Raw genomic sequence first — 27,390 nt, 5'->3', positions numbered from 1 at the left:
AATTTAGCTTACTCCTGTACAAGATCAGAGGAAGAGTGTGACTCAGACTGGACGCTTGACAACCATGTTATTTCCTTTCCATGCAGCCTTAAGAGCTGGGTAAAAACCAGCCCACATTTACAACACCTCACAGTACAAAAAGCAAACAACAAACCAAAAACCAAACCACATCAAAGAAGAGGAAGAGAGGTATGGGAATGCTTTGTCAGAAGATCACAGCATTCTCTCAGAAGGGCAGACTTTATTTCAAAATAAATGGCTACACAAGAACCTGCTCCCAAATAACCACCATTATATACATGACCCAGAGGAGGACATTGCTGTTTTAATTGCTGTTAAGAAATACCTAATCACACAGAAGGTGGCTGTAACTGCACTGATAGTCCATCGTCTATGATGAGATCCCTCAGCGTTCATAAAGTAGTCTTAGAGCTGAAGGCTTCAGCCAGAGCAGCCTCTGCATCCACAGTGAGTGCACTCAATGATTCTCCCCTGGAAAAGAAATGAGGAGAGTATTTCAGCTGGAGCAGCAAGCTCAGGCCTTGAGGCAGAGTGGCTCTGTGGGAAGGGTTTCTACCCTCTGGTTGTTGTTTCCCATTTTCCGAATGGCTGCAGACCAAAGCTGACATTAACTTTGCCACCAAGTAGCTACCACCTTGAACAGTTACAATGGAAAATGTTAGAACTAGAGGAAATTACCCTGAAGAACAGCACCACCTCCTCTGCTGTCCCTGATCTGGAAGGAGTCAGACCATGTACTCCAGGGGTCCAGGCAAGTTGGAGGAGCACACTGAAAACTTACCACTTCCAGCTTGCTTTTGGGGACCCTGCAGATGCAGTTGGTTCCGAAGTTGGTGTCCCGGGTCTGGATACACCGCAGGCAGCAGAGGTTCTCATAACCCTGTTTCTTCCACTTTGCTATCAGGTTTTTGTCAGCATATCCTTCCTTGATGCAGTACTCGTAGAGCTCTGCAGAGTGGCAGACACCATCTCAGCAAGTGTTAGAAGACTCACTAGCAGGAATTGCTTCCTGTGGTAACAGGCAGTTAAAGCCAGGCATCTGCCAGCCTTCCCTCCCCACCAACACCTTAGCTCAGACACATCCACAGGCAGATACCTTGCTCCATTCTGTCTTCCCCTGCCCAGGGTAAAGCCTTTTTGTTCCTCACCTCTACTGATAGCCTTTCTTTTATAGAAGAGATCAAAGATGTAACGTGTTTTCTGGTGATGAATTCTGAAGATAGGCCAAAGGGATTCCACTTTCCTCTTCCCTTCATGAGGCTCAGTCTCCGCTGGGAGAGATCACAAACACCAGGTTCCAGGTGAATATTTCAGGCTGCCAACTTACTTCTTTTGTCAATTCACAATACACCATTCCCAGAAGGTTCATAACTTCCATACATTACAGAGATAAGACTGAGCTTAATGGGAGAAGATTCAACCCAAAGGGTCCTGACCTGGAACAGCTCCTTTAGGAAATAAAACCAGTGGGGATGGCATGACCCATACTAGAAGGGCAGGTGACTTCATGGCTGCTCTGGCTTGTCAGACCAGAGTAACAGCATGACCAGTCTCTCCACACACATACCAGCAAGTTTCAGCCAGGGCTCAGCCATGGTGTTCCCTGCCCTAACCCAACATTACATCAAATCTCTGTGCTGTGTAACCAGTATACACCCAGAAAAATGCAGCCTGTGCTGGCTCTCAATTTGCAGCATCACTTCAAGGCAGAGATGTAACAAATGTCAATCTGTACTGGCTGGGGAAGCCACACTTCCTAAAGAAGTTAAGGAATAACTTGTTTCAGGATCACAGCCCTGAGAACATCCATCCCTTTACCTTCTCTCATCTTCTGATCCAGCTCATCCAGTGTTGGCTCAATCAGCTCCCAGCCGTCCGGGGGAGGCTTCCTGCTCCTCTTCACTTTGGGCATTGCCTCCGAAACGTGGAAGGCAAAAGGCAAGGGAACAAGGGATGGGATTTGTCAGCACACAAAACGTGCTAGACAACCGCTGGAAAAAAAAAAAAAAAAACAGCTGTTCGAGATGTTCCTTCTAAAATTTCTGTGTAGTATACTTTGCCATCTTGCACTTCGATTGTACGAGTGAGCTTTATGGAGCTCATGAAAGAGATAAAACCTCGTCCACGGCGGCCCTGGGCATACCAGCAGGACCTGGGATGGGCGCTGTACTCACACCACCCCGATAGAAGTGCGACAAGAACCAGCCCTCACCTCCTCCGCGCGACCCCCAACAGCAACTTCCGTCGGCTCTGACCGAAAGCCGAGAGAGGCCGCCGAGCCCGGTCCTGGCCCTGCCAGCCCCAGTGCAGCCCCCCCGGGGCTCGGGCCGCGTTGTCTGCGAAGGAAGGAACCCCGGTCCGCGCTCCACGACCCCGCTTACCTACCGAGAACCGCGGCCGCCGCTTCCGCACCGCCGTCGCGCTGCAGCCGACGTCACCCGCGGGGCTTCTCGCAAACGAGCCACCCTGTGGCCACTGCAGTGCCTGAGGGAAAACTCCTCTCCGCCCGCCGCGCCCCCTCCTTGGCCAGGGCAGAGCGGAGAGCGCGGGCCAGCGGGCAGGGGAGCGGAGCTCTGCTGTGGGGGGGAAGCCGGAGAGGCGGCGCTAGGACAGCCTCGCGGCGGGAGCCTCGCGGGCGGCGGGGCCTGGGCGGGCGCCGGGGGCCGCGCGCGGGCGTGGGGTGATTTCCGCTTCCGGGTCGCCACTCGGGGCCGGCTGGGGGGGGCCTCGCTGCAGCTGCCGCAGCCGCCATCGCCGCCGCGATGCCGAAAGGAGGTGGGGGCCGGGCCGGGCCGGGAATCACCCCTGCGGGAAGCCGCGGGAAGCCACGGGAATGGAAGGGAGGGAACTGAGCGGAGGGAGAGGCCCCTCAGGCCCCGGGAGCAGAGGAGGGGCGTGTGGGGAGGCAACGGCTATGGAAGCTCGAGGCGGGGGCGGCAGGACTCGGCCTCTCCCCCCGCCACCTCGGCTGTGGAGGCTCCTGGAAGGAAGCAGGCCTCGTTTCCCGCCCTTGGGTCTGAAGGGAGATTTCTTTCCTCTTTACCCAGTCTTGAGGAGCTTGGTGAGGGGGATCTCGTCTTCCCCTCTTCGCCTGCAGAGATTCTTGGGGGGAGGTCCCCTGGCCGCACCTCGCCTCCCAGCTCTGGATGGCCTCCGTGGGGCTCTCGGTTTCTTTTCTCAGCCCCTTGCCCCCGCCACGCGGAGAAATGGCAGCTTCCCCAAGTTTCTTACAGAGCTGGGGCTCCCATTCCATGCCCCCAATAAGTGTAATGGGATCGCAGCAGCGCCTGGGGGTAGCTGGGCCGTGGGATGCCAGGTCCCTCCCGTGGGATCGGGAGCGGGCTGGGCCCCATGTGCTGCAGCCGCTTTCCCCCGGCAGGGATTAGGGCACAGGAACGCCCAGGGAGGAGAGTTTAACATCTAGACCGCGGATCCCGGGAGGCATGTTGGGGGCACAGGCCGCGTGTGGTGGCTGACATCTTTCCCATCTCGGTGGATCGATGTTGGAGGTCTTTGGGGCTGGATACTAAAAATCTGAGTGACCAGACCAAGGGTCTGGCCCAGAGGGGCGGTAGTGTTGGGAAGATGGAGAAGTGGTCTTGGGCTCAGGAGCTTCAAACGTGACTCCTTTCATGTGGCTCCATCAGCTCCGCATCTGGGTATTGCGGAGCGGGTACTGACTTGCATGTGTGATTAAGGAGAAGTAATGAAGGACTGACAAGCTGTCAGGGCTGAGCTGGATCCACCCAGAACCTTCTCCAGATGCACCATCTGCATAATTGGCTCTTGTGTGAGCGTCTGTGAAACCCCAGTCGTATACATTAATGTAAACCAGCCCATGTCATTCATCTTCTCTGCACTTTGCTCTGGTTTATTTCATCAGCATTTCCCAAGCTTTAGTACCAAATCTGCTTCCCTGGTTTGATTTTCTTTCAACACTTTGTGTCCACTTACACCATTTTAATAGATAAGGCTGAAGCTTTCAGTTATTTTTGGTGAGGGCAAAGAACTGTGGTGGGTTATAGCCCCAGCTGCTGTATTTAAATGCCCCATAACTCAGGATTTCCTGCTCTGTATTTCATTGTACAGCTTTAAATGCTTGTTTCAAACCTTTTGTTTCTTGGGAAAAGAGGGATCTTTGCTCACTTCCTCCCTTGAGTCAGTAGGAGTTAATGTTTTGTTGGCAGGAGAGTGGATTTCTGCACTCACTGTTTACTAGGAAAAGGGGGGGGTTGGTTGTGGTGTGTGTTTTCACCAGCCAATAATAAATTTTGTTACAGGATCATTTCTGGTTATTTTTTTTTTAATATCTTGATTTTATTTTATCTGCTTTTTTTTTTTTTTAAGTGATTCTTCTTCCATTCTCTTTGCTTTAAATTCCTTAATTAAGCTGTTTAGGGCTAAAGACAAATGTGTTTGAATGTGTGCCTGCCTGAGGCACTCATTGTCTTTTACCATGGGTGAAATCTGCAGGTGATGATCCTTTAAAAGTGGTTCACAGGGGAAGATAAGAATCATTATCCCTATTTGATAGACAGGGAGACTGAGGCACAGAGTCAATGAGTTGTTCAGCATGATGCTGCAGGTCAGTGGCAGGCGTAGGGCTGGCATTTCACTTACCCAACCTATGGGTTGAGCTCCCTGTGAAGAGCAGAGCCCTGCCCTGTGCTGAGCTCCCACAGCCCCTCCAGCTGCTGCTGTTCCTGCTCAGAGGAGAGGCTTGGATGTCAATGAGATTGATTCACTCTTCCATTTGCTTCTTTTTAGGCATTTAATGTAAGATAATTTCTCTTGAGTTCCCTTCTCCTCCTTATCACTGCTGTTGGTTTGCAGTAATAAGGCTTTTGTGTGCTTCAGTTCTGAGCCTAGCATGGAATTGTGAGCCCTGCTGGACAAAGCTGCCTGACCTTGGCTAAGCTTGTAGCAGGGCCTTGGTTTGGTTTGTTTGGGTTTTCTTGGTGTTCTGTAGTGTGTCAGGGACGTTACTGTTCTGTTTAGAGTGATGTCATTTGCTGGGCAGTGAGGCAATGTCTCCTGGGTTAGAGCACTCCGGTGACAGACCTCCTTCCCAGAGCTGGGCGGGATGGTCAGGAGCAGGCAAACAACAAACAGACATCTTTGGGTGCAGCAAAGCTTTTGGTTGTGCTTATGGTTTGTGTACCCACAAACTTTCACAGCTGAGTTCAGAGGGAAGAGTCTGGTTGCTGCTCACATGAGGAAAACACCTCGGGAGTCTCTGCAGTAACTGATTCCACAGCTCAGCTTTTACCGAGCTAAACTGTCTGAGAGTTTGTGGTGAGCCAGGAGGGCTGGTCCAAAACCAGTGACCCTCTGGAGCTTGCAGCCTCCCGAGGCTGCCAGCCCTGGTGCCTCCTGTCCCTCCGAGTGCCGTGGTGCAGCCAGACATGTCTGTGGCACAGCAGTGCAGTGGTGACAGATCTTCCCTACCTGTCTTGTGCAGTCCCAATGAGGAAGGGATGATCCCCTCAGCTCTCCCCACCACCGTAAGGTTTCTGGTGTCCCCAGCAGGTGAAGTGGGAAGGGTGAGAGAGAGTAAGAAGCTTTCCTGCACCTTCTGTTGGACATCCAAGACTCCATCAGTAGAAGAGAGCTCCCCAGCCTGAGCTGTTTGCTTGTTGCCAGTCTCGTGTTCTGGTTGTACCTGGAGCTCCCTGGCTCAAGGCTGGAGACTGAGTGACTGCATTCAGCTTCCAGCTTTCCAGCAGTTCTTTGAGCTGTGGGAACACAAACAGCAGTCACTTGCAGGAAGCATTAATGGCTTCAGCAACTCATTAATCAACAGAATTTTGAACTGGAGGGCAGATCTTAGCCAGGCAGGGCAGCCAGCTAACCTCTCCCTGGTTTCTAGAGCCTGTTTTTGTTTCCCTCTTATTAAGCAGTAAAACATGGAGGCTCCTTTGAGTAGTTCTTCAGCTCTTGTTATAATTCCCAAAGCTTTTGTCCAATTAGCTTCCTCTTTTCTCTTGGCACAGGCACAGTGCAGGGGAGGGGCTGAGGAGGCAAGCATGTGGGAGAGCTGGCTGGAGCCCTGGCTGCTGCAGGAACAGGCTGTGAGCTGTGAGCCCTGAGCCCTCCTGCACAGGAAGCACAGGGAGAGCTGCAGCCCCTGCCAGGCCAGGAAGTGAATCAGAGGGGCCACAGGCGTCAGCATGGGTGGGCAAGGAAGGGTGGTGCCACCACAGCTGAGGGGGCACTTGGAGGCTTCTTGCCTGGTAAGTGCTGTCAGGGCTCTGCAAGGGTTGAGGAGCAGCAGTACCCTCTTTGGGGAAGACCTTTCCTGGCTCCCTCCCCGTGCTTCAGTTGGAAAACACTGTACAGCTGATGGGCTGTGCTCTGTTCTGGTGTCTCCAAAGCCAGCCCAAGGGGAAGGAAAGAACTGGACATGAGCAGGCAGGGTGAGCTTGCAGCCCAGAAGGCAAATCACATCCTGGGCTGCATCAAAAGCAGCATTGCCAGCAGAGCCAGAGAGGTGATTCTGACACTTTGCTCTGCTCTGGTGAGACCTCACCTGGAGCCCTCAATATAGGAAGGACATGGACCTGATGGAGAGGGTCCAGAGGAGGACCACGAAAATGATCAGGGGGTTGGAGCACCTCTGCTACGAGGACAGGCTGAGGGAGACCTGATAGCAGCCTGCCAGTACCTGAAGGGGGGTACAGGAAGGATGGGGAGAGACTGTTTGCAAAGGCCTGCAGTGACAGGACCAGGGGCAATGGCCTCAAACTGGAGAAGAGCAGATTTAGATTGGACATCAGGTAGAAGTTCTTCACTATGAGGGTGGTGGAACAACCACGACCAGGGAGGTGGTTGAGGCCTCTTCCCTGGAGATATTCAAGGTAAGACTCAATGAGGCCCTGGGCAACCTGATCTAGTTGGGGATGTCCCTGCTGCCTGTGGGAAGATTGGACTGGATGAGCTTTGGAGGTCCCTTCTGGCCTGGACCATTCTATGATTCTCCAAGTACCTTTCTATGGATCAATAATCCTACTCCTCTGTGCAGCTTACCCAGAATCCTTGGAATGCTTCACAGAGACTGGCAGGTTCAACGTGTCCTTTCCTCATTAGATTCTATCAGAGGAGCTATTTTGGTTTGTCCTGCCTGCACCTAAAATCCAGAGAGAGTGCTGCAGGAGAAGTAGACCTTTCTGGAAACTGATTACTAAAGCATTTATCAATGTTGGGTTTTTTTGTGCAGGTAGAAAAGGAGGCCACAAAGGCCGAGCAAGACAATACACAAGTCCTGAAGAGATTGATGCCCAGCTCCAAGCAGAAAAGCAGAAGGCCAGGGTACGTGTTTGCCTACCTGGTGTGCTTGCTGTCATACATCCTGGCTTGTGCTCAGCCTGCAGTTCAGGAGAAATGGAGCTTGGTTGAGTGTTGCAGCTCCTTCTGGATGACTCCTGAATATCTCTGCCTGGGGAGGCTGCAAGGTGGGATCCAATCTGGTTCCTTGCAGAAGTGAGGTGATGTAGACCACCCGGTTCACGATAGGGAAGATGATTACACAGCAGCTCTAGACATCTTTTCCCCTATATTTAATCATTCTAGTCCCCAGTGTCAGGTAGTTTTTTGCATCTGTGCTCTGCAGCTTGGCTCTGCAGAAATAGGGCTCCCATCTTCATGCTGAAGTTACTGTGTTTGCCCTCTTTGTCCTCTACACTTAGAAGACCAAACTCCTTTGACTTCCTGCACACACACGATTTTCTTGTTTGCCTCTGACCTGTAGAGGGAGATAACAGTTTCCTGGCCTGAGTCCTGTTTTGGGCATGTTTCTGTGCCCCAGCATCAGATGGTGACAGCTCCCCAAGCTTCTACAACTCCCTAACAGGCATTATAAGAGGCATGGCTACTTTTTGTGGCACTTGCTCTCTTGTATTCCCAAATTGTCACTCTCACTGCCGTTTTCCTGTGACTTGCTGAAAGTGCTGCCTAAGCCCAGAGGCACAACTGGCAGCTGAAGCCTCACAGCACTGACTGCAGTAGGATAATTATACCCCATGTAGGAAATACTGATGAATACCTCCAGGAGGAAGGTTATTACTCTCTCAAGCAGCTATGAGCCCTATTGTTGACTCCTTTTTAATGCTGTGACCAGCTGTAACTCGAGATGCATCGTGTGGTTTGCTGCTTAGCCTCATATTCCCACTTTGTGTTGGGTTTCTTCTTCCCAAGTCTTAGCTCCTCTGGGTTTGTTTTGATTCCACCCTCTTGGTTTCCTGCCATCTTTCCAAATCCTGAAACCACTTGTGGGTCTGATCCTGTTTGCCCAAACGATTCCAGCTCCTCCCAGTGCGATGTCACTCACAAACTTTGTGAGCTTCCTCTGCTGCGGAGGTGTTAATAAAAGAAAAAAAAACCCCAAAACCATCTGGAAATGGAACAGAGCAAGCAGGACCCCGCTTGAAATGTTTGTCTTGTTTCCAAACTAACCAGATAGCTGCTCTCTGAGGAGGGTTTCCTTGTTTTGGTGCTAATCCATACCACATAGTGATGGTTACATCTAATGCTGCTTTGTTAGGGAAAGCTTAAAAAAAGAAAAATTCCTTTTCTTACTGCCTAAAGCTCATCCACTTTGCCAGCAGCTGCAGCAAGGGATGTTTGCCAGTGGTAAAGCAAACTACTCACACCCATGCTGGTTCCTCTGATCATACCTTGCACTGCTTTACAAAGGAATTCCTAGACCTCTGGCTGGTAACAGTGGTGTTAAAGGGGCTGTAATTTCTTAGATATTAATGTTCTGGTTGTTGCTTGTCAAATTGCTTCTTTGTTTTTATCTAGATCCAGCATGGGATACAGTACTACACTGCATTCCAGTCCCTGAGAAACCAGGGCCAAAATAATTCCTGGAGATCTTTTATTTGGGCAAAGTAAAGTGCCAGTTCTGCCTTTTACAATCCTTTTTCCTCGCCTGTGACACAGAACAGCAGAGTTGGTTTGAGGTGATCTGCTGGGGCAGGTGATCCACACTTAGGTGCTGAGAATGGGTTCTTGGTTTTTAACAGCCAGGCACCCTTAGTGTCAGCAGGGCCACATCAGGAACACCAGTGTCCTCTTGTCACTTCAGAGTCTCATTTATGGTCTCTTAAATGGTCAGAGACTCAAATGGTCTCACTTAAGAGTCACTGCTGGGGCTGGGATTTTCACTGACAGACCTTTGTCTCTAATTGCCTGCGATTTTGTAGGAAGAGGAGGAGCAAGAGGAAGGAGGCGAAGGAGCAACAGGGGACCCCAAAAAGGAGAAGAAGTCTTTAGATTCAGATGAGAGTGATGAAGATGATGAGAATTATCAGGTACTGGTATTCTCAGGGCACTTAATGCTTCTGCACCACCCAGATTCTTGGGCAGCGTGTTCTTGACTCTGGGGTCTCTTTGAGAGCTAGTCGGAGTAAATTTCACGTAGTCAGAGTAAACTTTGCATGGAGGAACTATACCCAAAAACCTTACTTGACAGCATTTTGTCCTCAGAACGAAAGCTTGTGGGGTTTTTTGGTTTGTTTGGGTTTTTTTTTTTTTAATGCAAAATGCAAAGGCAAGAAGATTTGAGATGCCTCATGGTATAAATCTTGCTTCCTGAAGGGGTTTGCTGTCCGGTAGTGAAAACATCTCGAATTCTGTGCTTTTGGGGCTCGTTGCAGTGTGTTTGCTGAGCTCTGCTACAACACAGTGTGGGGTGTGAGAGAGCTTCTTAACCTCCCTCTCGTTCTTGAACCTCAGCAAAAGCGCAAAGGAGTGGAAGGGTTGATAGACATAGAGAATCCCAACCGTGTCATTCAGACCACCAAAAAAGTCACTCAGCTGGACCTGGATGGACCTAAGGAGCTCTCGCGACGGGAGCGGTGAGTCTGGCCTGCAGCCTCTGCACCAGCTGCTGTCCTCCTGGCATTCCAGCCTCCCTGGTGGCAGCAGCTTGGAACAGGGAGGTGTTTCTTGTGGCCAAGAGGGCCAATAGTATCCTGGGTTGTATTAAAAGGGGTGTAGTAGGTCGACAAAGGTTCTTCTCCCTCTCTGCTTTGCCCCGGGGGTCACATCTGGGATGTTGTGTCCAGTCCTGGGCCCCTCAGTTCAAGAAGGACCTCAGGGAACTGCTTGAAAAAGAGTCCAGCATAGAGCCATGGAAATGATTAAGGGAGTAGAACATCTTCCTTATGAGGAGAGCCTGAGGGAGCTGAGGGCTCTTGAGCTTGGAGAGGAGGAGCCTGAGAGTTGACCTCCTTCATGTTGATAAAGATGTGCAGGGTGAGTGCCAAGAGGCTGGAGCCAGGCTCTGCTCAGCAATGCCCAATGCCAGCACAAGGGGCAATGGGTGGAAGTTGAGGCATAGGAAGTTCCATGGAAACAGGAGGAAGAATTATTTCACTGTGAGGGTGACAGAGCACTGGAACAAGCTGCCCTCTCTGGAGATATTCAGAACTTGCTGGGATGAGTTCCTGTGTGACCTGCTCCAGGTGATCCTGCTCTGGCAGGGGGGTTGGACTGAATGAGCTTTGAGGTCCCTTCCAGCCCCTAACATTCTGTGATTTCCTGTTGTGTATGTGCTGGTGTTTCAGGAAAGCCCTTTAAAGGTGTCTATGCTTTAAGCAGACATTGAACAGCAGCAAAACGTGGAGCAGGACTTGCTGTGCTTCAAAATGTCCTTCCTTACAAAGTGCACAGAAGCTGTCTGCCCTCTGGGAGTGGCTGTGGCCATCCAAGAGCCAGGCAGCTTGGCCGGGTGCACTAAGAGTGAAGTTTGTTGCTGTGCAGCAGGTGTAGGCCATCACTTGCCTGCAGTCTTATGCCAAAAATCAGATGTAACTGAAAGCCATTAACCCGAGGTCACCTTGGGGTCTGCTTTAATCTTGCTGCCAAAGGTGCCCTAGTGACAGGTGGCCATTTCCCACATTCTGGGGGTCATGGTGGAATTTTTATCAGAGCAGATGACTAAAACGAAAACCAAAGCTTAACAAAGCTTAATCTTCTAGTTCCATTTAGCAGTGGAGAGTTTCAGAGTGAAGGATTTAAGCTTGGGCTAGATTGCTGCAGCAGAGGTACACCTTGGAGGGTAAGGCTGGGGAAAACACGTCCTGGGGCTCTGCAGTCTGGGGCTGATTCCTCTGGCCTCATTGTGTGCCAGTATCCTTATTTAGCTGAATGAGGGTAGAAATAATCTCTGTCATGTTCAAACCTTGCAGTAGGTATAACCTGTGCTTGAAAACTGGTGCCAGGGCCTCACCGTTCTTGTGGGCAATCTCATCTCTGTCCTCCCAGTCAGCAAGCCTCCTCTTCTCTGCCCATACCTGGAGAAGAGAAGACTGAGAGGGGATTTAATAAATGTTTGTCAATATCTGAGGGCTGGGGGTCAAGAGGCAGGGGACAGGCTCTGCTCAGCTGCACCCTGGGATAGGACATGGGGTAATGGATATAAACTCCAGCACAGGAGGTTCCACCTCAACATGAGGAGGAACTTCTTCCCTGTGAGGGTCCCAGAGCAGTGGAACAGGCTGCCCAGAGAGGTTGTGGAGTCTCCTTCTCTGGAGACTTTCCAGACCCATCTGGATGAGTTCCTGTGTGACCTGTGCTGGATTCTATGGTGCTGCTCTGGCAGGGGAGGGTTGGACTGGATGATCTTCAAAGGTCCCTTCTAAGCCCTGATGTGCTGTGATGCTGTGTTTGGATGCCCTGGTGACTGGTGTGTTTCCCTCCAACAGAGAGGAAATAGAGAAACAGAAGGCAAAAGAGAGGTACATGAAAATGCACCTGGCTGGTAAAACAGAGCAAGCCAAGGCAGACCTCGCCCGGCTAGCCATCATTCGGAAGCAAAGGGAAGAAGCTGCCAGAAAGAAAGAGGAAGAAAGAAAAGGTTAGAGAGCAGCTCATCCTCCTCTCCTCCTCCTCTCCATGGCTGCCATGGGTGTGATTTGTGCTCTCATGCTCTGCAGTCCCTCCTCTCTCACTGCCTGGTGTTGCTGAGTGTCAGCACAGCTCCTCTCACCGAAACCAGGTTCAGCTGTTCCCTTCTCACAAAGCTTTGTCAAGCTCTGGGCCATCTGAACAGGGAGCAGGGCCCGAGGGAAGGGAATTGCCCTCCATAACTGCACTGTCCTCAGCCTCCCAGGCGATGCTTGCTCCGGTTTGGGGGTTTAGCAGGTTCCATGTGCTGGGTGTGATTTATCTGCCTTGTGTGCTGGGGATCCAGACTGCTCAGGGAGTGTGCAGCACTCCTCTCCTGCCTGGACTTTCTCTTCAGCTCTGATAGATGTGAAACAGAAGCCTGAAGACACTCATCTCAGTGAGAAATCTGTGCATCAGGGTAATTTTGTGGATGCCTGAAAGAGAGGGCAAGGCTGGAAGGGAACGTGCAAGGGAGGGGCAGCTCCTCTTGCCTCTGGAGGGCATCTAGCAGGGGTTGGCAGGGTGGATTTTTCTCCTGTTCCCTCACTGTCCGTGGCTAGCAGCAGTTCAGTCTGGGGCTGTCAAACCACCTCTAGTCCCTGCCCTATGCCATGAAGTGACAGCATTTGGCACAAGGGCCACGAGGATGAGCAGAGGGCTGGAGCTCCTCTGCTGTGAGGGCAGACTGAAGAGTTGGGGCTGTTCAGTTTGGAGAAGAGAAGGCTCTGAGGTGACCTTATTGTGGCCTTCCAGTATCTGAAGGGGGCCTACAAGAAAGCTGGGGAGGGACTTTTTAGGCTATCAGGTAGTGACAGGACTGGGGGGAATGGAACAAAGCTGGAAGTGGGGAGATTCAGACTGGACATGAGGAAGAAGTTCTTCCCCATGAGAGTGGTGAGAGCCTGGAATGGGTTGTCCAGGGAGGTGGTTGAGGCCTCATCCCTGGAGGTGTTTAAGGCCAGGCTGGATGAGGCTCTGGCCAGCCTGATCCAGTGTGAGGTGTCCCTGCCCATGGCAGGGGGGTTGGAACTGTCTGAGCCTTGTGGTGCCTTCCAACCCTGACTGATTCTATGATTCTAACCTCTGTTCTCTTCCTCCTGCAGCAAAAGACGAAGCAGCCATGGCAGGCAGAAGACTGCAGTCACTATCCCTTAACAAGTAAGCACAGGACATGGAAGAGGAGGAATTGCCAGGGAACTGTGCCTGGTGCCTGCCAGGAGCTCTGTCGTGTTGCATCCCATAGCTGCCACGTAGGAGGTACTGCGGCATCGACCTCCCCTTCACCTCCCAGAGACACTGACGATGTGTTTGTCCTCATCCTGGCACAGATTTCCATTTGGGGTTAGGGGCAGCTGCTCTCTTCGGTGCAGAACTGTGCTGAACAGCAATTCTCTGTAACAGTTTGGAAACCTGAATGTTTGGGGTTGGTTTGGGGGTTTTGGGTTTTGGTTTTGGGTTTTTTTTTTTTGCTGGTTTTAGGGTTAAAAAACTCATAGAGAAAGGGGGGCAGGGTGGGAGGGAGGAAGCTGTGCGGGAGGGGAGGTGCTTCAAATATTAGATTGCAAGACTATAGATTGTGGGGGCATTGTGGGGTGGGGCATGGGGTGGGGGCTTTGACTTGCAAGTGAAAGCCCAGTGGGTAATGCATCTGAGGAATCTTTTGGGGCCGACAGCCCAACAAATTGTGCTGCAGGGTGTTGCAGTGTAAGCTGGGAGCCTGACTTCATGGACAGCTGGAGTGCTGTTCCTTCCTGGTTTCATCCCTCCTTTCTTGCAGCCAGTCTCCCCTTTTCCCTCCTCTTCATTTTATTTTGTTTGTTTGTTTTCCTTCTCCTTATTAGAGATAGTGCCAGTTTTTAACCACATCATCCTTTGCTTGAAGGAAACAAAACAAAGCAACCAACAAACCACAACATGAATTGTATCAGACCCAAATGGAAAAAAAAAAAAAAAAAAAACCCCAAACTTGATAAAGATTCAAACCCACCACCACCAGAACTTGTATATTTGGCTGATTAAAATGTAAGTTATCAAAACTGCTCTGCCCTTCTTGTGTGTGTGTGTGAAGTGACCAGGCTGCTGCTGAGGTGTGAGGCACAGCCACAGTCTGCTGGTGTAGTGACCTCTGTGTCCCCTGCTTTGTCCCCTGCTTTGCTTTTTTTGCTGTTGTTGTTTGTGCTGTGGAATTTGGCTCAAGGTTCAGAAGCTCCAGCAGCAGATGCAGCCTGCAGGCAAAAAGCTCTCTGCTCCCTGCTGTCTCTGATGGAAGTCTTGCACAAGCTGGTTACCACAGTGGTGAAAACAATTCCCCTCAGGCTGCTGTCTAACCCAGTCACTGTGTCAGAAGGGCAGGCCCTGAACTGTCACCCTCATCAGATGTCCTACTTCACAGAGCAAGGAACAGGAGATGCTGTAAGCCACTGCACCCCGGGAGGTCCTGGCAGTCCTGCTGCCAGTCTGTGCCAGGGTCATCAGCATTTCTGGAGGAGATTCGGCCTCAGAGCTGAGCAGAGAGCACTTTGAGTCACCAGCAAGGAGTTTATAGCTGGAGAGATGTATAGTGACAAATGGAGTTTGTTCTGTCCATGCCTGGCTGCAGGGACTCGGGCAGCAGGGAGTGACACTGGGAGCTGCCCACTGGTGAGGAATTTGCTGTCCTGGATGTTCTGCAGACAAAGGCATAAGCTCTAGAGCTGTTCCCCCAGGCTGTGTTTCTGTGCCCCAAGGTGTGATTTGAGACAGGAAGTAGCTTCAGACAGCTACAACAGATGAGTGGTAGCAGGAGAGGTGCCCTCACTGGCAGCTCGAGAAGGAAGAACAGCTACAGGGGGGAACTGGATGGTCCTTGTGGGCTGATGCCTGGGGTGGAGGAGGTGGGGGGGAGATGGATGGGGCTTGGCCACATGGAGTGAACACACAGGAGTGGGTGGAAAATTGCCAGTAGAACACACCTCTGCTGACAACTGGGCCAGAGTCCCAATGGCACTGTGCCTCTGCCTGCCAGCACTGCCCTCCAGGGCTGTGGTCAGTACCAGGGCTGTGGTCAGTACCAGGGCTGCTCTGCTTTGAGGGGCACCACCAGAAACAGGGCTTAACCTGAGCTGCTCCAGCAAGGTCTGCTCACAGGAGGAGTAACCAGGTCACTGCACAGGTTCCTTTTGGTGACAGCTGGAGCATTGCCTTCACAGATGCTGCAGGAGTGAGCAAGCATCCTGCCTGCCCTGCCCCACCACACCTGCCTTTGCCAAAGCCCTTCCCAACCACTTCAGGCTGGTTCCCCCCACCTCTGTGCAGTGTGTGACCCTGTCCATGGTTTCCCACGTGGGATTAACCCCTGCTCTGGGACACACAAAGGCTTATCCACTTTCTCAAAGGTCCCTCAGCACTCCTGGGGGCAGCTTTGTCCTCCCACTGTGCCTGTGAGGTGGGACTGCTTGCTGGGAGTTAGGAGGAAGGTGGAAGTCAGAAGTGCTCTGATTAGAATCATAGACCCAGAGAACTGTTTCATGAGAAGACCTTCAGGATCATGGATTTGGCAGCTCAAGGTTTCCAAGCCAGCTTCCAGGGTGGGGAATTTCACACCTGGTGGAATTTGACCAGTGTCCAGGAGCTCAGTGCCAGGAGCAATGTGGGAAGCCTGCAATGCCTGCCCATCTCCATCCTCACCTGCACCACCAACCCTCTCTAGCAATGGTGTTGAAGCTGGGACTGGGGATGTGCTGTTCCCTTTTCTCCTCACGGTCCCAGTTCATCCTTAGAGCTGGCAGCAGAATGGATGTGGGCACCCTGGTGAGATGCAGCACAGCAGCCTGGTGTGCTCTGCTCCCAGACGTGTTCCCAAAGCCCCCAGCCCTGGGTTCAGACAGGGAAATCCTTTCTTTATTTGTGACTTCTCCAAGCGACGTCTGACCAGCACCAGGCAGGATGATAACAAAAGTACTAAAAACCAATTAATTGTTTCCTTTGCCTGAGAGCAGCCACCAGGGCTGGCTGGCAGCTGGGGAAGCGAGCTGCTGGCATCAGGGCCAGCTCACCTGGCACAGGGGCTGGCAAGGAAAGCAGGCAGGCACTGCAGAGCAGGGGCAGGCTGGCAGCAGGGATGCCCTTCCTGGGTAGTTCCTTCATTTGATCTTGAGATCTTTCAGTGCTGACTCCAGGCTCTAAAATGAAAGGGGAGGTGATGTGTAATCAGCTTTTTGCTTTTGAAGACAACTGGAGGTGGTTGAGGAGGTGAAAAGTGAGCACAGCCTGGGGCAGGGGGAAGCTGTCCCTGCCAACTTGTCCCCATGGAGTTTTTCCTTTAAACATAAGGAAAAACTTTGCTGTGAGGGTGGCAGAGTCCTGGAGCAGGCTGCCCAGAGAGGTTGTGGAGTCTCCTTATCTGGAGAGATTCCAAACCTGCCTGGACACATTCCTATGCCAGGTGATCCAAGTGACCCTGCTTTAACAGGGGGGTAGGACTGGATGATCTCCAGAGGTCCCTTTCAACTCTCACCATTGTGACATTCTATGAGATCCCAACTTCATCTGGTTTGGGCTCATTTTTCAAGCCATGTGTGCAAAGCCTAAGCCAGGAGAGGGTGCTGGATCCCTGCACAAGGCTGGCATCCATCCCTCCTCTGATGGTGAGCAGTGAATGCACCACTCCAGGGGTGTCCTGCTGCCCCTGGGTTACAGGAGATCTCACCCCCAACTGCAGAACCCCTGTGGGCCCCACCAGCAGGGCAAAGAGCTGCATGTCAGTGGGGGCAGAGATTGCAGCTGGGGTTGTGGCTGACCAGGGTTTGATGCTGGGTGCTCCAGCCTTGGGGGACCACAGGGACAGCTCACCTTGACGTCCCAGATGCTCATGCCACCATCCATCCCCGTGGTGCAGAACTGGGTGCAATTGGCCTTCCCACCTGCCAGCACCGAGATCTGGCTGTGGGATGCAAAGAGAGAGAGAGGAGTCAGCTGCTGAGCCCTGCTGAGCCCTCAGGGCTGCCCACTAGTTGGTGTGGGGCTGCACCCCTCCATCTCCCCCACCCATGTGCAGGAATGCCTGGGGGTGCTCCTGGATTGCCCAGGGATACCCAGGGATGCTCTGGAGTTGTTTGGGGGTGGTGGGGTAGTTGGCATGGGGCTGGACACCTCCATCTCTCCTACCCACGTGGAGGGATGCTCAGATGCTCCAAGGGCTCTCAGGGCTGTCCCAGTTGCCTCTCCATTTCCCTCACCCACGTGTAGGGATGCTCAGGGATACACAGGGATGCTCCTGGGAGGCTCCATGGTTGTCCCAGGTCTTGGAGCTGGACCTCTCCATCTCCCCCACCCACATGCAGTGATGCTCCAGGAATGGTCGAGGGCTGTCCCAGCCCCCAGGACAGGCAGCAAGAGCCAGGGGTGACCCAGCTGAGCCTGGCCCTCCACCCCCTCACCCCCAGTGCCCACCTGATGCTGTTCTTGTGCCGGGTGTCCAGCGTGGCGTTGGCCGTGTCCGAGCTTGCTTTCTTGTCCAGGTTCTGGAAGCGCTCACGGGCGGTGAGGCCACGCTGGGAGCTCTGCTTGGGGACATCCAGCTTGCCCCCAAAGGTCAGCGTGCCCTGGCTCTCCTCGTAGGTGAACAGCATGGGGTAGCAGTCGTGGCCCTGGGGGACCAGGACAGAATCACAGAACCAAACAGGTTGGAAGAGACCTCCAAGATCAGCAAGTCCAACCTATCAACCCAACACCATCTAATCAGCTAGACCATGGCACTAAGTGCCTCATCCAGCCTTTTCTTAAACACAGCATTCTCCTGGCAGTGCCCAGCACAGCACCCACCCCAGCACCCACCCCACGTCCCCAGCCTGGACTCACCGCAGCCACCAAGCTGTTTTCAGTGATGAAGGTGACAGCCAGGAGGGGCAAGGTCTCAGTGCACAGGGAGGCCACACTAGGAGGGAGGGCAGTGAGCTGAGCTTCAGCCTCTCTGTGCTGAGGCTGGTACAGCTTGTGATGCACACCACAAGCAGAGGTCTTGCCACCACCTCCCCCAGCCATGTCTGCTTGGGCCAACTCAACCCAGCTGCCTCCATCACTGGGTCAGTTTTGGGGTCGATCCTCCTGCCACCCACAGCACAGTCATTCCCAGCCCTCCTGAGACCCCTCCTCTTCCTGAGACCCCTCTTCCTCTCCCCAGCCCTGCTTACGCCATCTTCCTGTTGGCATCAGCGAGGCAGAGGGTGCTGTCGTGGCTCACCCAGGCCACCCGGGCGCCGCTGGCCGAGAAGCAGATGCTGTGCACCCACCCACAGCTGCTGCTCGACTCAAACATCAGCTCCCCAAAAGGCATCTTGGAGCCCCATGGGGTGGGGCTGGGTCGTTCCTCCACCTCCTTGATGTAGGCTGAGAAGATCCTGGGTGGAAGAAAAGATTCACCATGCATCCCTGGACACAGCACCAGAGCCAGGAATCCAACCCAGCCTGCCCCTCACCGGCACTTGAAGTCGCAAGAGCCAGCAGCCAGGAGGACGTTGTTGGGGTGCCAGTCCAGGCTGAGCACCGTGGAGCGGATGGGCTTCTTGATGTGCTTGCAAACCCACCTGTGTGGAGAGCAGGAGGCATCAGGGAGGGACAATCACCACCCTCAGGAACCCCTCTGGGCTTTCAGGGGGATTGGCTGAGGGTGGTCAGGGCTCCAAGCAACCCCAGGAGCTGCCTGGGCCACAACCCTTTCAGCTTCTCATCCATCCTATCCATTCCATCCACATCATCCATCCATCCATCCATCCATCCATCCATCCATCCATCCATCCATCCATCCATCTGCCCCAGGGCAGGCTCTCACCAGTCATTCTCCTGCTCGAAGTAGCAGATGGAGATGAGCCTGGAGCCGCTGCCCACAGCAAACTTGTTCTCCCTGGGGGACCACTTGACGCAGCGGGCAGCCCGGTTGATGCGCAGGATCACCAGGGTGGGCTTCCACACATTGCCCTTCAGGGTCCAGACGTAGGCATTGCGGTCGGTCCCACACGTCACCAGCCGGTTGCTCTCAGGTGCCCAGTCAATGCCTGGAAAGCAGAGAGGAGTGATGGTGGCCCAGGAAGCCATGGAGATGGGGATGGGGCTCTCAGGGCTGGAAGCAATTGGAAGACAGAGCTGTTCTGGGTGGTCTTTAGTCCAGAGTTCCTCTCGGCCCTACTCCTACATCCGTCTCACATAATCTCACCCCATAGCATTCCACATCATCCCATCTCTCCCATCCATCCATCTCATGCCTCTCCATCCCATCTATCCTATTCATCCCACTCCAGATGCCTTCTGACATGTTAGATCAAGGCCAGAAGAGACAGACACAACCTGCTTCCTTTCCTCTACCCCCATCTAAAAGCTGCCAGTGTCACCCCTTACCTGTGTCCCTGTCTCCTCCCTCAGCCAGGACTCACCTGTCACCTGCCCGTTGTGCTCCTTCAGCTCATGGACTTTGCTCCACTTGGCCCCATCCTTGCGGTAGATGTGAACCTCATGGTTGTTGGGGCAGAGGGCAATCTCTGTGGGGTGAGAGCAACCAGGGCAAAGTCCTCCCCTGGGTCATGGACTCTGCTAGGGCAGGGAGCAGGACCAGACAGCACCAATCTGCCCCTTCCTGTGCTTCAGGCTAGGCAGGGCATGCTGGGATCCTATTGAGCCACACCTGCATGGTGGGGTCCCACCGAGCCCCCCAGTCCCAAAGCTGGTCCTGCTCCTGCAAAGTGTCCCCGTGGGGAAGGGAGAACCTCCCCTAGACCTGACAGCCGAGGGTTGTCCCTTCCCCAGCCTGGTGGGATGGGAAAAGAGAGGCTGGGCCGGGACAGAGCAGCTGTGAGTGCTCAGCTCCCATCCAGCCCGGTCCTGTCCCGCCTGCCTGGCACCATGGCCAGAGCACAGAAAGACCTTTTTGTTCTCTCCCACGTCGGGAAATGCCATCGGCCATGAATCACTCAGCTCTGCTCAGCTCTGCTCTGCTCCCACTGCTTGCTCCGTCCCTCCCCACACCAGCTGCCGCAGGGGCAGACGCTGTGCCGGCAGCCCCTGTGCCGGCAGCCCCTGTGCCAACCTCTGCCCCAGCAGGGGGGTGCAGGGGGACATCTGCAGCCCCAAAACCTGTCCATGGCAGGACTAGCTTCCCCCAAACCCAGCCCTGCCCGGGACACACTGTGGGCTGTGCAGCTGGAGAGTCACTGCCCGGAGCTGGCCCTGGGGACCTGGGGACAGGGTGTCCTGGCCATACTTACGGCTCCGGTCCTTGTTCCAGGCATGGCAGCTGATGGGCTCCAGCAGGAAGCTGTGGTAGGCCATGGCTTGCAAGCTGGGGACAGGGCACAACCCCCGTGGCTGTCAGGAGATGCTGCTCCAGCCACGGGGGCAAATACCCAGCTCCCAGCCCCACCAAACTTTCCCTCCCACCGGGAGCAGCAGCACAGTGTCACATCTCTACCAGGGAAAGGGTTTCCCTGAGGATTTCCAGGCTCAGAGACTGCCCAAACTTGGGAAGGGGGTGAGGGAGGGTCTGGGTGGGGCTGAGGGAGACGTTCCCCATGGTGCTCCCCTGTGGCTGGGTGCCCCATGCTGAGTGTCCCATGGGGACCACATGGGTGCCTATGGCCAGGTGCTCACAGCTGGGTACCCCATGACCACACTCCTTAGTCAGGTGCCCCACAGTCAGATGAAAAGCAGAGACTGCTTCCAGGGACCTCCAAACTGCTGTCATCCTGCCCCCGCTTCCTACAGGCCCCCTCTGAGTGCCATGGAACCAGGAAGGGCTCAAAGTAGCCCCTTGGCCACCTGGCTGAGGTAAGGCATGGATGCAGGGAAACACCTCGGCAGGGTGTGACAGACGGACAGGGATTACTCACAGTTTGCTCTCAGCTATTTTTGGGATCTCCCTGAATGCTGCCCATTTTCTTTGGCAGCTGAAAACCGTACAGGGGGAAGGAACAAAGCCTCTCCCAGCCAACCTCTGTCCCCGTGCTGGCAAAAAGAAAATCCATGGAATTCCAGCATCCGCCTTTTGCACGTGGAGACCTCCCAGTATCAATGCAGGACACAAAGCTCTGCTGTCACACACCCCAGAGCCAAGGCCCAGCTGTGACACCATCCCTGAGGATGTGGACATTCCTTGAGCTGCCCAACCCTCAGCCCCACCAATCCTGCTGGGGTTCAGCACAGGGAGACCCACAGAAGGGTACAAAAACTTTTGCCACCGCCTGCCCCTGCCCTGAGCTCTGCAGCTGGAGCTGCACCATGAGTGACAAATAAAACCTTCAGCAAGAGGGGCTGCTGCTGCTGCTGGAGCTGCAAAAGACTGGGAGCAGGGAAAATGTGTGAAATGGGGACCTGGATGAAGTGGCTCCTGGGGAGGACGGATGGGAGTCAGGGCATGCTGCAGCCCTTTCCAGCTCTATATTTGCTGACACAAACATGATGCTTTTTGGGGGGTTGTTTGTTTGTTTGTTTGTTTTCATTTGTTTGTTTTGGGGATTTGGGTTTGTTTGGTTTTTGGTTTTTTTTTTTGGTTGGTTTGTTTTTGTCCAGGTGGTTTAGATGCTCAGAGGCCTGGACCCTCCTGCCCAGGGCACCTTCCTGCTTACCCAGTTAATGCCAGCCCTGCAGGGATGGGCTCGGTCAAAGTGGCAGAAGCAGAAGCCACCCTCCAAGCACCAGGGTGAAAAGCAAGGGCTGCTCGGCCACTCGAGCTCCAATCACTCCCTGCAGCCAGTTCCGTTCTGACACCCCACGGGCCGAGCCATGCTCCCACGCCGGGTGGGGAGCCGTGGGGTGACCCACAGGGAGCTCAGCAGCGCCTTCCCCAGCAGGAAGGAGCATTGGAGGGGCTGTGGCTCTCTGCTCGCTTGACACATAGGCTCTCGAGGGGGAAATGGGCATTCGGGGGTGGCCAGACGGGGCGGGATGGGGACCCGGTGCAGCTCCCTTATCTCCCTGGCCAGCCTCGAGGCGCCGAGCAGTTCGGAAACATCCTTGGAGGAGATAACCAAACCTTGGCAGCAGCCGAGCACTGGGGGCTCCTCCCGGTCCGGGGAGGAAGCTGTGCTGCAGGAGCTGTAGTTTCAGTTTTGCTGAGCCTGGCAGGGTGGCAGGAGGTGGGTTTTGCCCCCACTGGCACAGGGACTTGGCTATAGTCCCACCAGGAGCAGTGGGACCCTATGAAGCTGTTCCCAGCCACCACGGTGGCCTGGTCCTCCTGCACTGCTGAGCCCCCAGCACTGACCCCTGGGAGCCCCTCTGCTCCCCATGGCAGCTGCTGGGTGTCACCCCACACCCCTGCCAGTCAGGATGGGGACACCCATCCTTGGCTCCCAGCGCTGGTGGGGGGTACCTCAGGAGCCAGCCTGGCCTTCGGGGGGACAGAGCTGTCCCAGAGCAGACGGCAGGCTAGTCACACCCTCCTCTTCCTTGCACTGGGAGAAGCCCGAGGCAGTTAATGCCCAAGGGGGAGAGGCAGGCAGCCTGCAGGCTTCTCTGGCTCTGCCAACACCAACCCTGTGGGACCCCTGCCAGGGGACCCTCTCCAACCCCCTGCAGCTGCTGGGCGTCGGGCAATGGAATAAAACTTAAACTTACTGCCAAAGCTGGCAAGAAGAGGAAAACAAACAAACAAACAAAAGCTCCAAACACAGCGACAACAAAACCCACGAGCTGCACCCACCCCCAGATCCCCGAACAGCCCTGACTGGGAGATCCCCACCTCCCCTCAAGCAGGGTGTGAGCATCGGGAGAGGTGATGGCCACAGCCCCCATGGGACAGTCCCAACTCCTCGCTGGGGTGGCAGAGCTGCCTCCTCGTCCTTACCTTGCTGGGCAGGGCGGGCAGGGCTAGTTCATGGACTCTGGGCAGTCGACACGAACGGCAGCCCGGAGCGAGCGGCGGGAGCTGCTGGCTGCCCCGCCGAGGCAGCCCTGACTTCCCTTTTCCTCTCCGAGAAATGCAACCACTTCCTTACGTGGGCGTTGGGGGAGTGCAAAGCAGCTCAGCAGCCGCCCTGCCCCTGCCTGCGAGCCAGGCCTCTCCGCCATCACCGCACGTGGAAGGGCCACCGGCCCCGGGATGCTCCCGGCAGCGCCCGGTGGGATGCGGGCAACTCTCCCACCGGGAAAGGAAGAGGCTGGGAAAGTGGAGGAAAGGATCTCCATCCTCTCCCGCGAGCAGCAGAGGCGTTGCTCACCCCTGGTCCTCAAAGCATTTTGGCGGGGGGGGGAGTGGGGGGGGGGAGGTGTGGATGTGGCAGGGAGGCTCAGTCTGCGGGTGCTGGCCTGCAGCAGGTGACAGCCATGGTTGGAGCCCCCCCGGGGCAGGATGTGCACCGGCATCACCTCCCAGGGCCGGGGGGGACAGTCGCAGCCTGGCAGGACCCTGCGGTGCCTGGATCTGGTCACCCTCAGCAGCTGCTGCTGGTTCCTGCATCCCACTGAGCCCAGTGGGTCCCAAGCTCAGGCTGGCTGCTGTCACAGCTCTGCTTGTGCCAGCACACCATGTGTGTACCCCCACCTCCCAGCCACGCACCCCTCTACTTTTTTCCTTCCTTCTTCAGAGTAACTCATTTTTAACCTATTCCCAACCAGACAGGGTAACTCCCAGAAGCTCAGCTCCTGCTGGAAGTGCTGGAAAGGAGAGATGGGCTTCAGCTTCTCTGCTGCAAACCTGCTGCAGAGGCATGCCTGGAGGGATGTACTCACCTTTTTTCTCCCTAAGTCACTCACAGAAGCAGGACAGCAGCACATCAAGGGCTTGCACAGGGAAGGCAGGACCCTGATGAGGTTTCTCAGCTGCAGGACATGGGCACAATTACCTCCTAATTGTTGAGCTGCAGAATATATCCCCATGTGAGGGGTCAGCTGTCAACAAAGGCTCTGCAGGAGGGCACTGAGCAGCCAGCTCAACACTCCCTTGGTTCTCAGGTCTGTTAGCCACTCTTCCCTTCATGCATGTTGCCATAATCCCAGCAGACATGCGTGGAGATCTTGAGATGTCCTCAGAGAGTGGTGGGTCTCTGCAGCTCTGGCTTGGAGCCAGTCCCTGTAGTGGTTTAAGTCCCTCATGGAAGCAGCAAGCTGCCTCATCCTCCAGCAGCACTTTGCTCATTGCAGTGTCCAGCCTCATCCCAAGCCTTTCCATTGCCCCAAGTGCAGCAAGAGGGACACAGCTCCCACACGAGTACAGGTTGTGGCTCTCTGGTTTTCCTGCTGCCTGCGTGTTTGCTCTAGTTCTCATTTGGCTGTAAGCTGCTCTGCCTCTTCTCCTCACCAGGTTCAGGCTTTCTGACCACTGCCTCCTGCACCAGGGCCAGCAGCTCTCACCTGCATGGATCGAAGACACAGGAGAGGAGACCGTCCCTCTGCACATCAGATCCCTTCAGGTGGAGATGCACTGAAGGACAGCTCAGATTCACTTCTGCAGGAGGAACTGGGATGAGCTATTGCAAGAAGGGAGAGGAAGGCATCACCCCCAGCACTGCCTGCAGAGCAGTTTCTTGTCTGCCATCACATCCTCATCCCTTCTGGTCCCGAGGCTGCTCCTGCTGTGGCTCCTCTCGGAGCCTGCGCTAACACTTGCAGGGAGCTGCCTCTGCTGGGGACGTACTGGTTTGGAACACAACTTTGGTTTTCCCCAGGGGACTGAGCCAGTGCTGTGGAGGTCAGGGATGAAGACTCAGCCCTGCTGGGTCTCTTGCCAGATCAGACCCAAGGTTTGGCTAAATCCCTTGCCTACTTTTGCCTCCGTTTTCACAGGATCCCAGCATGGTGAGGGTCAGAAGGGGCCTCTGGAGATTATCCCAACCCAGGGTCACCCACAGCAGGTTGCTCAGGATCACAATGTTCAGGCAGGTTTGGAATCTCTCCAGCGAAGGAGACTCCACAACCTCTCTGAGCAGCCTGATCCAGGGCTCTGTCACCTTTTCTTAAGGAGAAAGAGCCTCTTGCACCCAGAGCAGGTTGTCTTGAAACTTAAAAGGGGAATTTTAAGGATGCTTGAAAGGCTGCAGAGGAACAACCTCAGTGCACAGATGCTGAGGAGACAACAGGGGGCTTTTTTCTGGGTTGTTTTTTTTTTTTTTTGGTGGTGGGGCAGAGGGCATGAAAAGCAGCAGCAATTCTGCAGCTTCATTTAGAGGCTGGAGAGGCTTTTGGGCAGGCTCTGGTGAACCACCTTTGGCATCCCTGCTTGTGCAGAACCACATTTCTTGCCCCCAAGAGAGCGTAAGGTTGAGCACACACAGGCACCAGCTACCCTGTAATTCAGTCTGCAAGGAACTTGACTGTGAACATCTCTTTTCAAAGGCACTGTGAGCCCAGAAGCTGAGGCTGTGGTTAGCTAAACACAGCCCTGAATTCTCACCCACATGGGACACATAGGACAGCACTGGAGGCGGGGGAGGCCACCAAGGAAACGGTAAGAGGCAAAGCAACCACCCCCACCTTCCCCCTGGCTCACAGGCACTGCAGGAGGGCTGGTAGCAGAATGTCCTCCCAGAGCAGAGCCTGGGAACCCAGGGAGCCACCATCCCCACCCTCACATGTGCATGAGGTGCAGTCTGAAGCATTGAGTGGTGGTTGGTTGTACTTCCCTTGCTCGGTCCTCCTCTATTACAAATCCCTGCTACCTGTTCTCAGGCTTCTACCATGCACACTTCTCTCAGGCAGTAACCACGAGCAGCTCCACCAGACCTCAAGCTTGTTGGTTTTTCAGAGCAAAGGGACTCATTTTACCTTCTCCAGCTCTTTCACACAGAAAAACAAGAAGGCATAAACATGCAGGGATCCGTTTTCTCCACTCCATTTTTTTTCCATCATTTTACTTGGACCACACTTTTTTTTTTTTTTTGAAAGTTTTTGGAAATAAACCACCACACTTTCAAAAGTGAGTTCAGAAACAAAATCCTTACTGGCTGTGAGATAAGCATCTAGCAGTACATATGGAGATGGGTAAAGCCAAACCCTTTCTCCCCTGTTCATCTGCCAAGGCAATCCAGAAGACACTCAACTCCTTTAGCATCATATTGTAGCTCATAAACTCAACTCCACCACAAGCCATGGTATTCATCAGGTCACTATGATGCAAGAGTAGAGGTTAAATATTCATTATTTTACGTTTAGAAGGGAGAGGAAATTGCAAACTGCCAGAGGAGGAAGGTGGGAGACACAAGAAAACCTGAAGGAACTGTTGCAACAGTCCATTCTCTGCAGGCAGCCAGTGCTGCACCTGAAAATGATCCAGCACCATGATGACCATGGCTCACTTAGAGCAGAACAACAGAGGCTGCCAGCTCTGAGAGCTTACCTTCCACCCTCCCTTTCCAACTGCTCAGAGCTGAGAAACAAGCAGTGTATGAAGCAACTCCGGTTCCAGAGGAAGTGGTAAATTTAGTCATTGGGTTGTTGGGGTTTTTTTAGATACTTCTGCATTTTCAGCAGAAATGACAAAGTCTTAAACCTTGCAAAGCAAAGCTGTCAGCCAGATAATCCCTCCAGAGCACAGCCTGCCTCAAGGCAGCAACACACCTAAGAGCAACTGGACCCCGGGAGTAAAGCAACTTACCTGCAATTGCTTCTGTGAGCTACCATGGCTCAGAACTGAACTTCAGAGAGCAGAGTCACCTGGAGACAAAGGATCCGCACAGAAGCCAGACCATGTTGACACCTCTGTGTGCTTCATTTCTCCACCACTCATTAAAACACAGAATTTTATAGGCTGAGCACTCGGCTCTAACACGACATGGAGTCTGTGTAGCTTCAGGGACTTCACAAAGGGATTTGCTTTTCATTTGTCCTCCTAAGATTTGGCTCAGCAGATTCCTGCCTAGCTTCCCACACGCAGCTTCCACCCTCCATCCTGGCCACTGCACTGTGAGAAGCCTTTGTACAAATCCTAAAAAGGAACTACAAATAATTCTGGACATTCCCTTTCAGAAAACTCTGCCCCACCAAACGGACAATAAAAGAGCCATTTGGGTTAATTTGCTAATTTTAGTGGATGAAACACCAGGCAGACAGAACTAAGAGCAGCAGGACAAAACTGTTCATCCTCCAAAATCATCACCTCGAGGGAACAATCCCCCTGAAAGAAGCCCAGCTGAATCTTCACAGCCAGATCATCAGAACTCCAGGTCTTCAGCTGTCAGCTTCAAAAAAAAAATCAGTTAAAACAAAACTTTCCCTGTCTAAAGGCTAGAAAAATATCAGTTCAGGATTTCCCCACCCTCTCAGAGTTAATTCCCTTAACATCCCATTTTTACTTGCTGCTAATAAGCACCAAACAAACAAATAAATCAGTTTTTCTCCTTTTTTATTATTATTATTATTATTTCTAGCAGACAATTTACATAAAATTCCCCTTTTAAGTTAGTGATTCAGAACTTCCTGCAATAAACTACTTAAGGAGCAGCTTTGGTAAAGAATGGAATGAAAACAACCAACCAACCAAAAAAAACCAAACCAACAAAAAAAAACCCCAAATCAAAA

The 27,390-nt window shown here is 53.6% G+C and overlaps 3 protein-coding genes across 4 annotated transcripts; 1 reads left to right on the top strand and 2 right to left on the bottom strand.

Annotated features, from left to right (window-relative positions):
* Positions 1-220: 220 nt before the first annotated feature.
* BUD31 (BUD31 homolog) lies at positions 221-2,489 on the bottom strand. Of its 2 annotated transcripts, none has more exons than XM_054391175.1 (5): positions 2,407-2,489; positions 1,840-2,012; positions 1,170-1,292; positions 803-969; positions 221-492 (listed from the first exon to the last, which is right to left on the bottom strand). In XM_054391175.1, the coding sequence occupies exons 2-5, from the start codon at positions 1,931-1,933 to the stop codon at positions 442-444; spliced, it is 435 nt and encodes a 144-aa protein (XP_054247150.1). In that variant the 5' UTR covers positions 1,934-2,012; positions 2,407-2,489; the 3' UTR covers positions 221-441. The 2 variants fall into 2 exon arrangements, with proteins under 2 accessions (XP_054247150.1, XP_054247151.1); XM_054391176.1 differs by having other exon boundaries at positions 2,403-2,417.
* A 253-nt stretch (positions 2,490-2,742) lies between these two features.
* PDAP1 (PDGFA associated protein 1) lies at positions 2,743-13,386 on the top strand. The gene is made up of 6 exons (XM_054391115.1): positions 2,743-2,796; positions 7,238-7,329; positions 9,225-9,332; positions 9,757-9,878; positions 11,730-11,881; positions 13,017-13,386. Exons 1-6 carry the CDS (start codon positions 2,784-2,786, stop codon positions 13,073-13,075), a joined length of 546 nt encoding a protein of 181 aa, XP_054247090.1. The 5' UTR covers positions 2,743-2,783; the 3' UTR covers positions 13,076-13,386.
* A 2,359-nt stretch (positions 13,387-15,745) lies between these two features.
* On the bottom strand, positions 15,746-22,816 carry ARPC1B (actin related protein 2/3 complex subunit 1B). Its single transcript, XM_054390917.1, has 10 exons — positions 22,724-22,816; positions 20,148-20,221; positions 19,320-19,424; positions 18,722-18,944; positions 18,369-18,476; positions 18,084-18,290; positions 17,752-17,827; positions 17,344-17,540; positions 16,744-16,834; positions 15,746-16,073 (listed from the first exon to the last, which is right to left on the bottom strand). The coding sequence occupies exons 2-10, from the start codon at positions 20,209-20,211 to the stop codon at positions 16,035-16,037; spliced, it is 1,110 nt and encodes a 369-aa protein (XP_054246892.1). The 5' UTR covers positions 20,212-20,221; positions 22,724-22,816; the 3' UTR covers positions 15,746-16,034.
* Positions 22,817-27,390: the final 4,574 nt, after the last annotated feature.

Source organism: Indicator indicator, chromosome 22 (genome assembly GCF_027791375.1).
Source record: "Indicator indicator isolate 239-I01 chromosome 22, UM_Iind_1.1, whole genome shotgun sequence".
Taxonomy (NCBI): domain Eukaryota; kingdom Metazoa; phylum Chordata; class Aves; order Piciformes; family Indicatoridae; genus Indicator; species Indicator indicator.
Note: the sequence above shows the minus strand (reverse complement) of the source record. Positions and strands in the feature narration are given on the sequence as shown.

Coding starts and splice junctions, on each gene's coding strand:
- BUD31 (XM_054391175.1), bottom strand. CDS start 1,933: ATGCCCAAAGTGAAGAGGAGCAGGAAGCCTCCCCCGGACGGCTGGGAG. Junction 970..1,169: donor AAGAAAGGCTATCAGTAGAG/GTGAGGAACAAA, acceptor GCCACTCTGCAG/AGCTCTACGAGTACTGCATC. Junction 493..802: donor CCAAAAGCAAGCTGGAAGTG/GTAAGTTTTCAG, acceptor TTTCTTTTCCAG/GGGAGAATCATTGAGTGCAC.
- PDAP1 (XM_054391115.1), top strand. Junction 9,879..11,729: donor GAGCTCTCGCGACGGGAGCG/GTGAGTCTGGCC, acceptor TCCCTCCAACAG/AGAGGAAATAGAGAAACAGA. Junction 11,882..13,016: donor GAAAGAGGAAGAAAGAAAAG/GTTAGAGAGCAG, acceptor TTCCTCCTGCAG/CAAAAGACGAAGCAGCCATG.
- ARPC1B (XM_054390917.1), bottom strand. CDS start 20,211: ATGGCCTACCACAGCTTCCTGCTGGAGCCCATCAGCTGCCATGCCTGG. Junction 18,477..18,721: donor TTCGAGCAGGAGAATGACTG/GTGAGAGCCTGC, acceptor CTCTCCACACAG/GTGGGTTTGCAAGCACATCA. Junction 16,835..17,343: donor CGGCACAAGAACAGCATCAG/GTGGGCACTGGG, acceptor TGCATCCCACAG/CCAGATCTCGGTGCTGGCAG.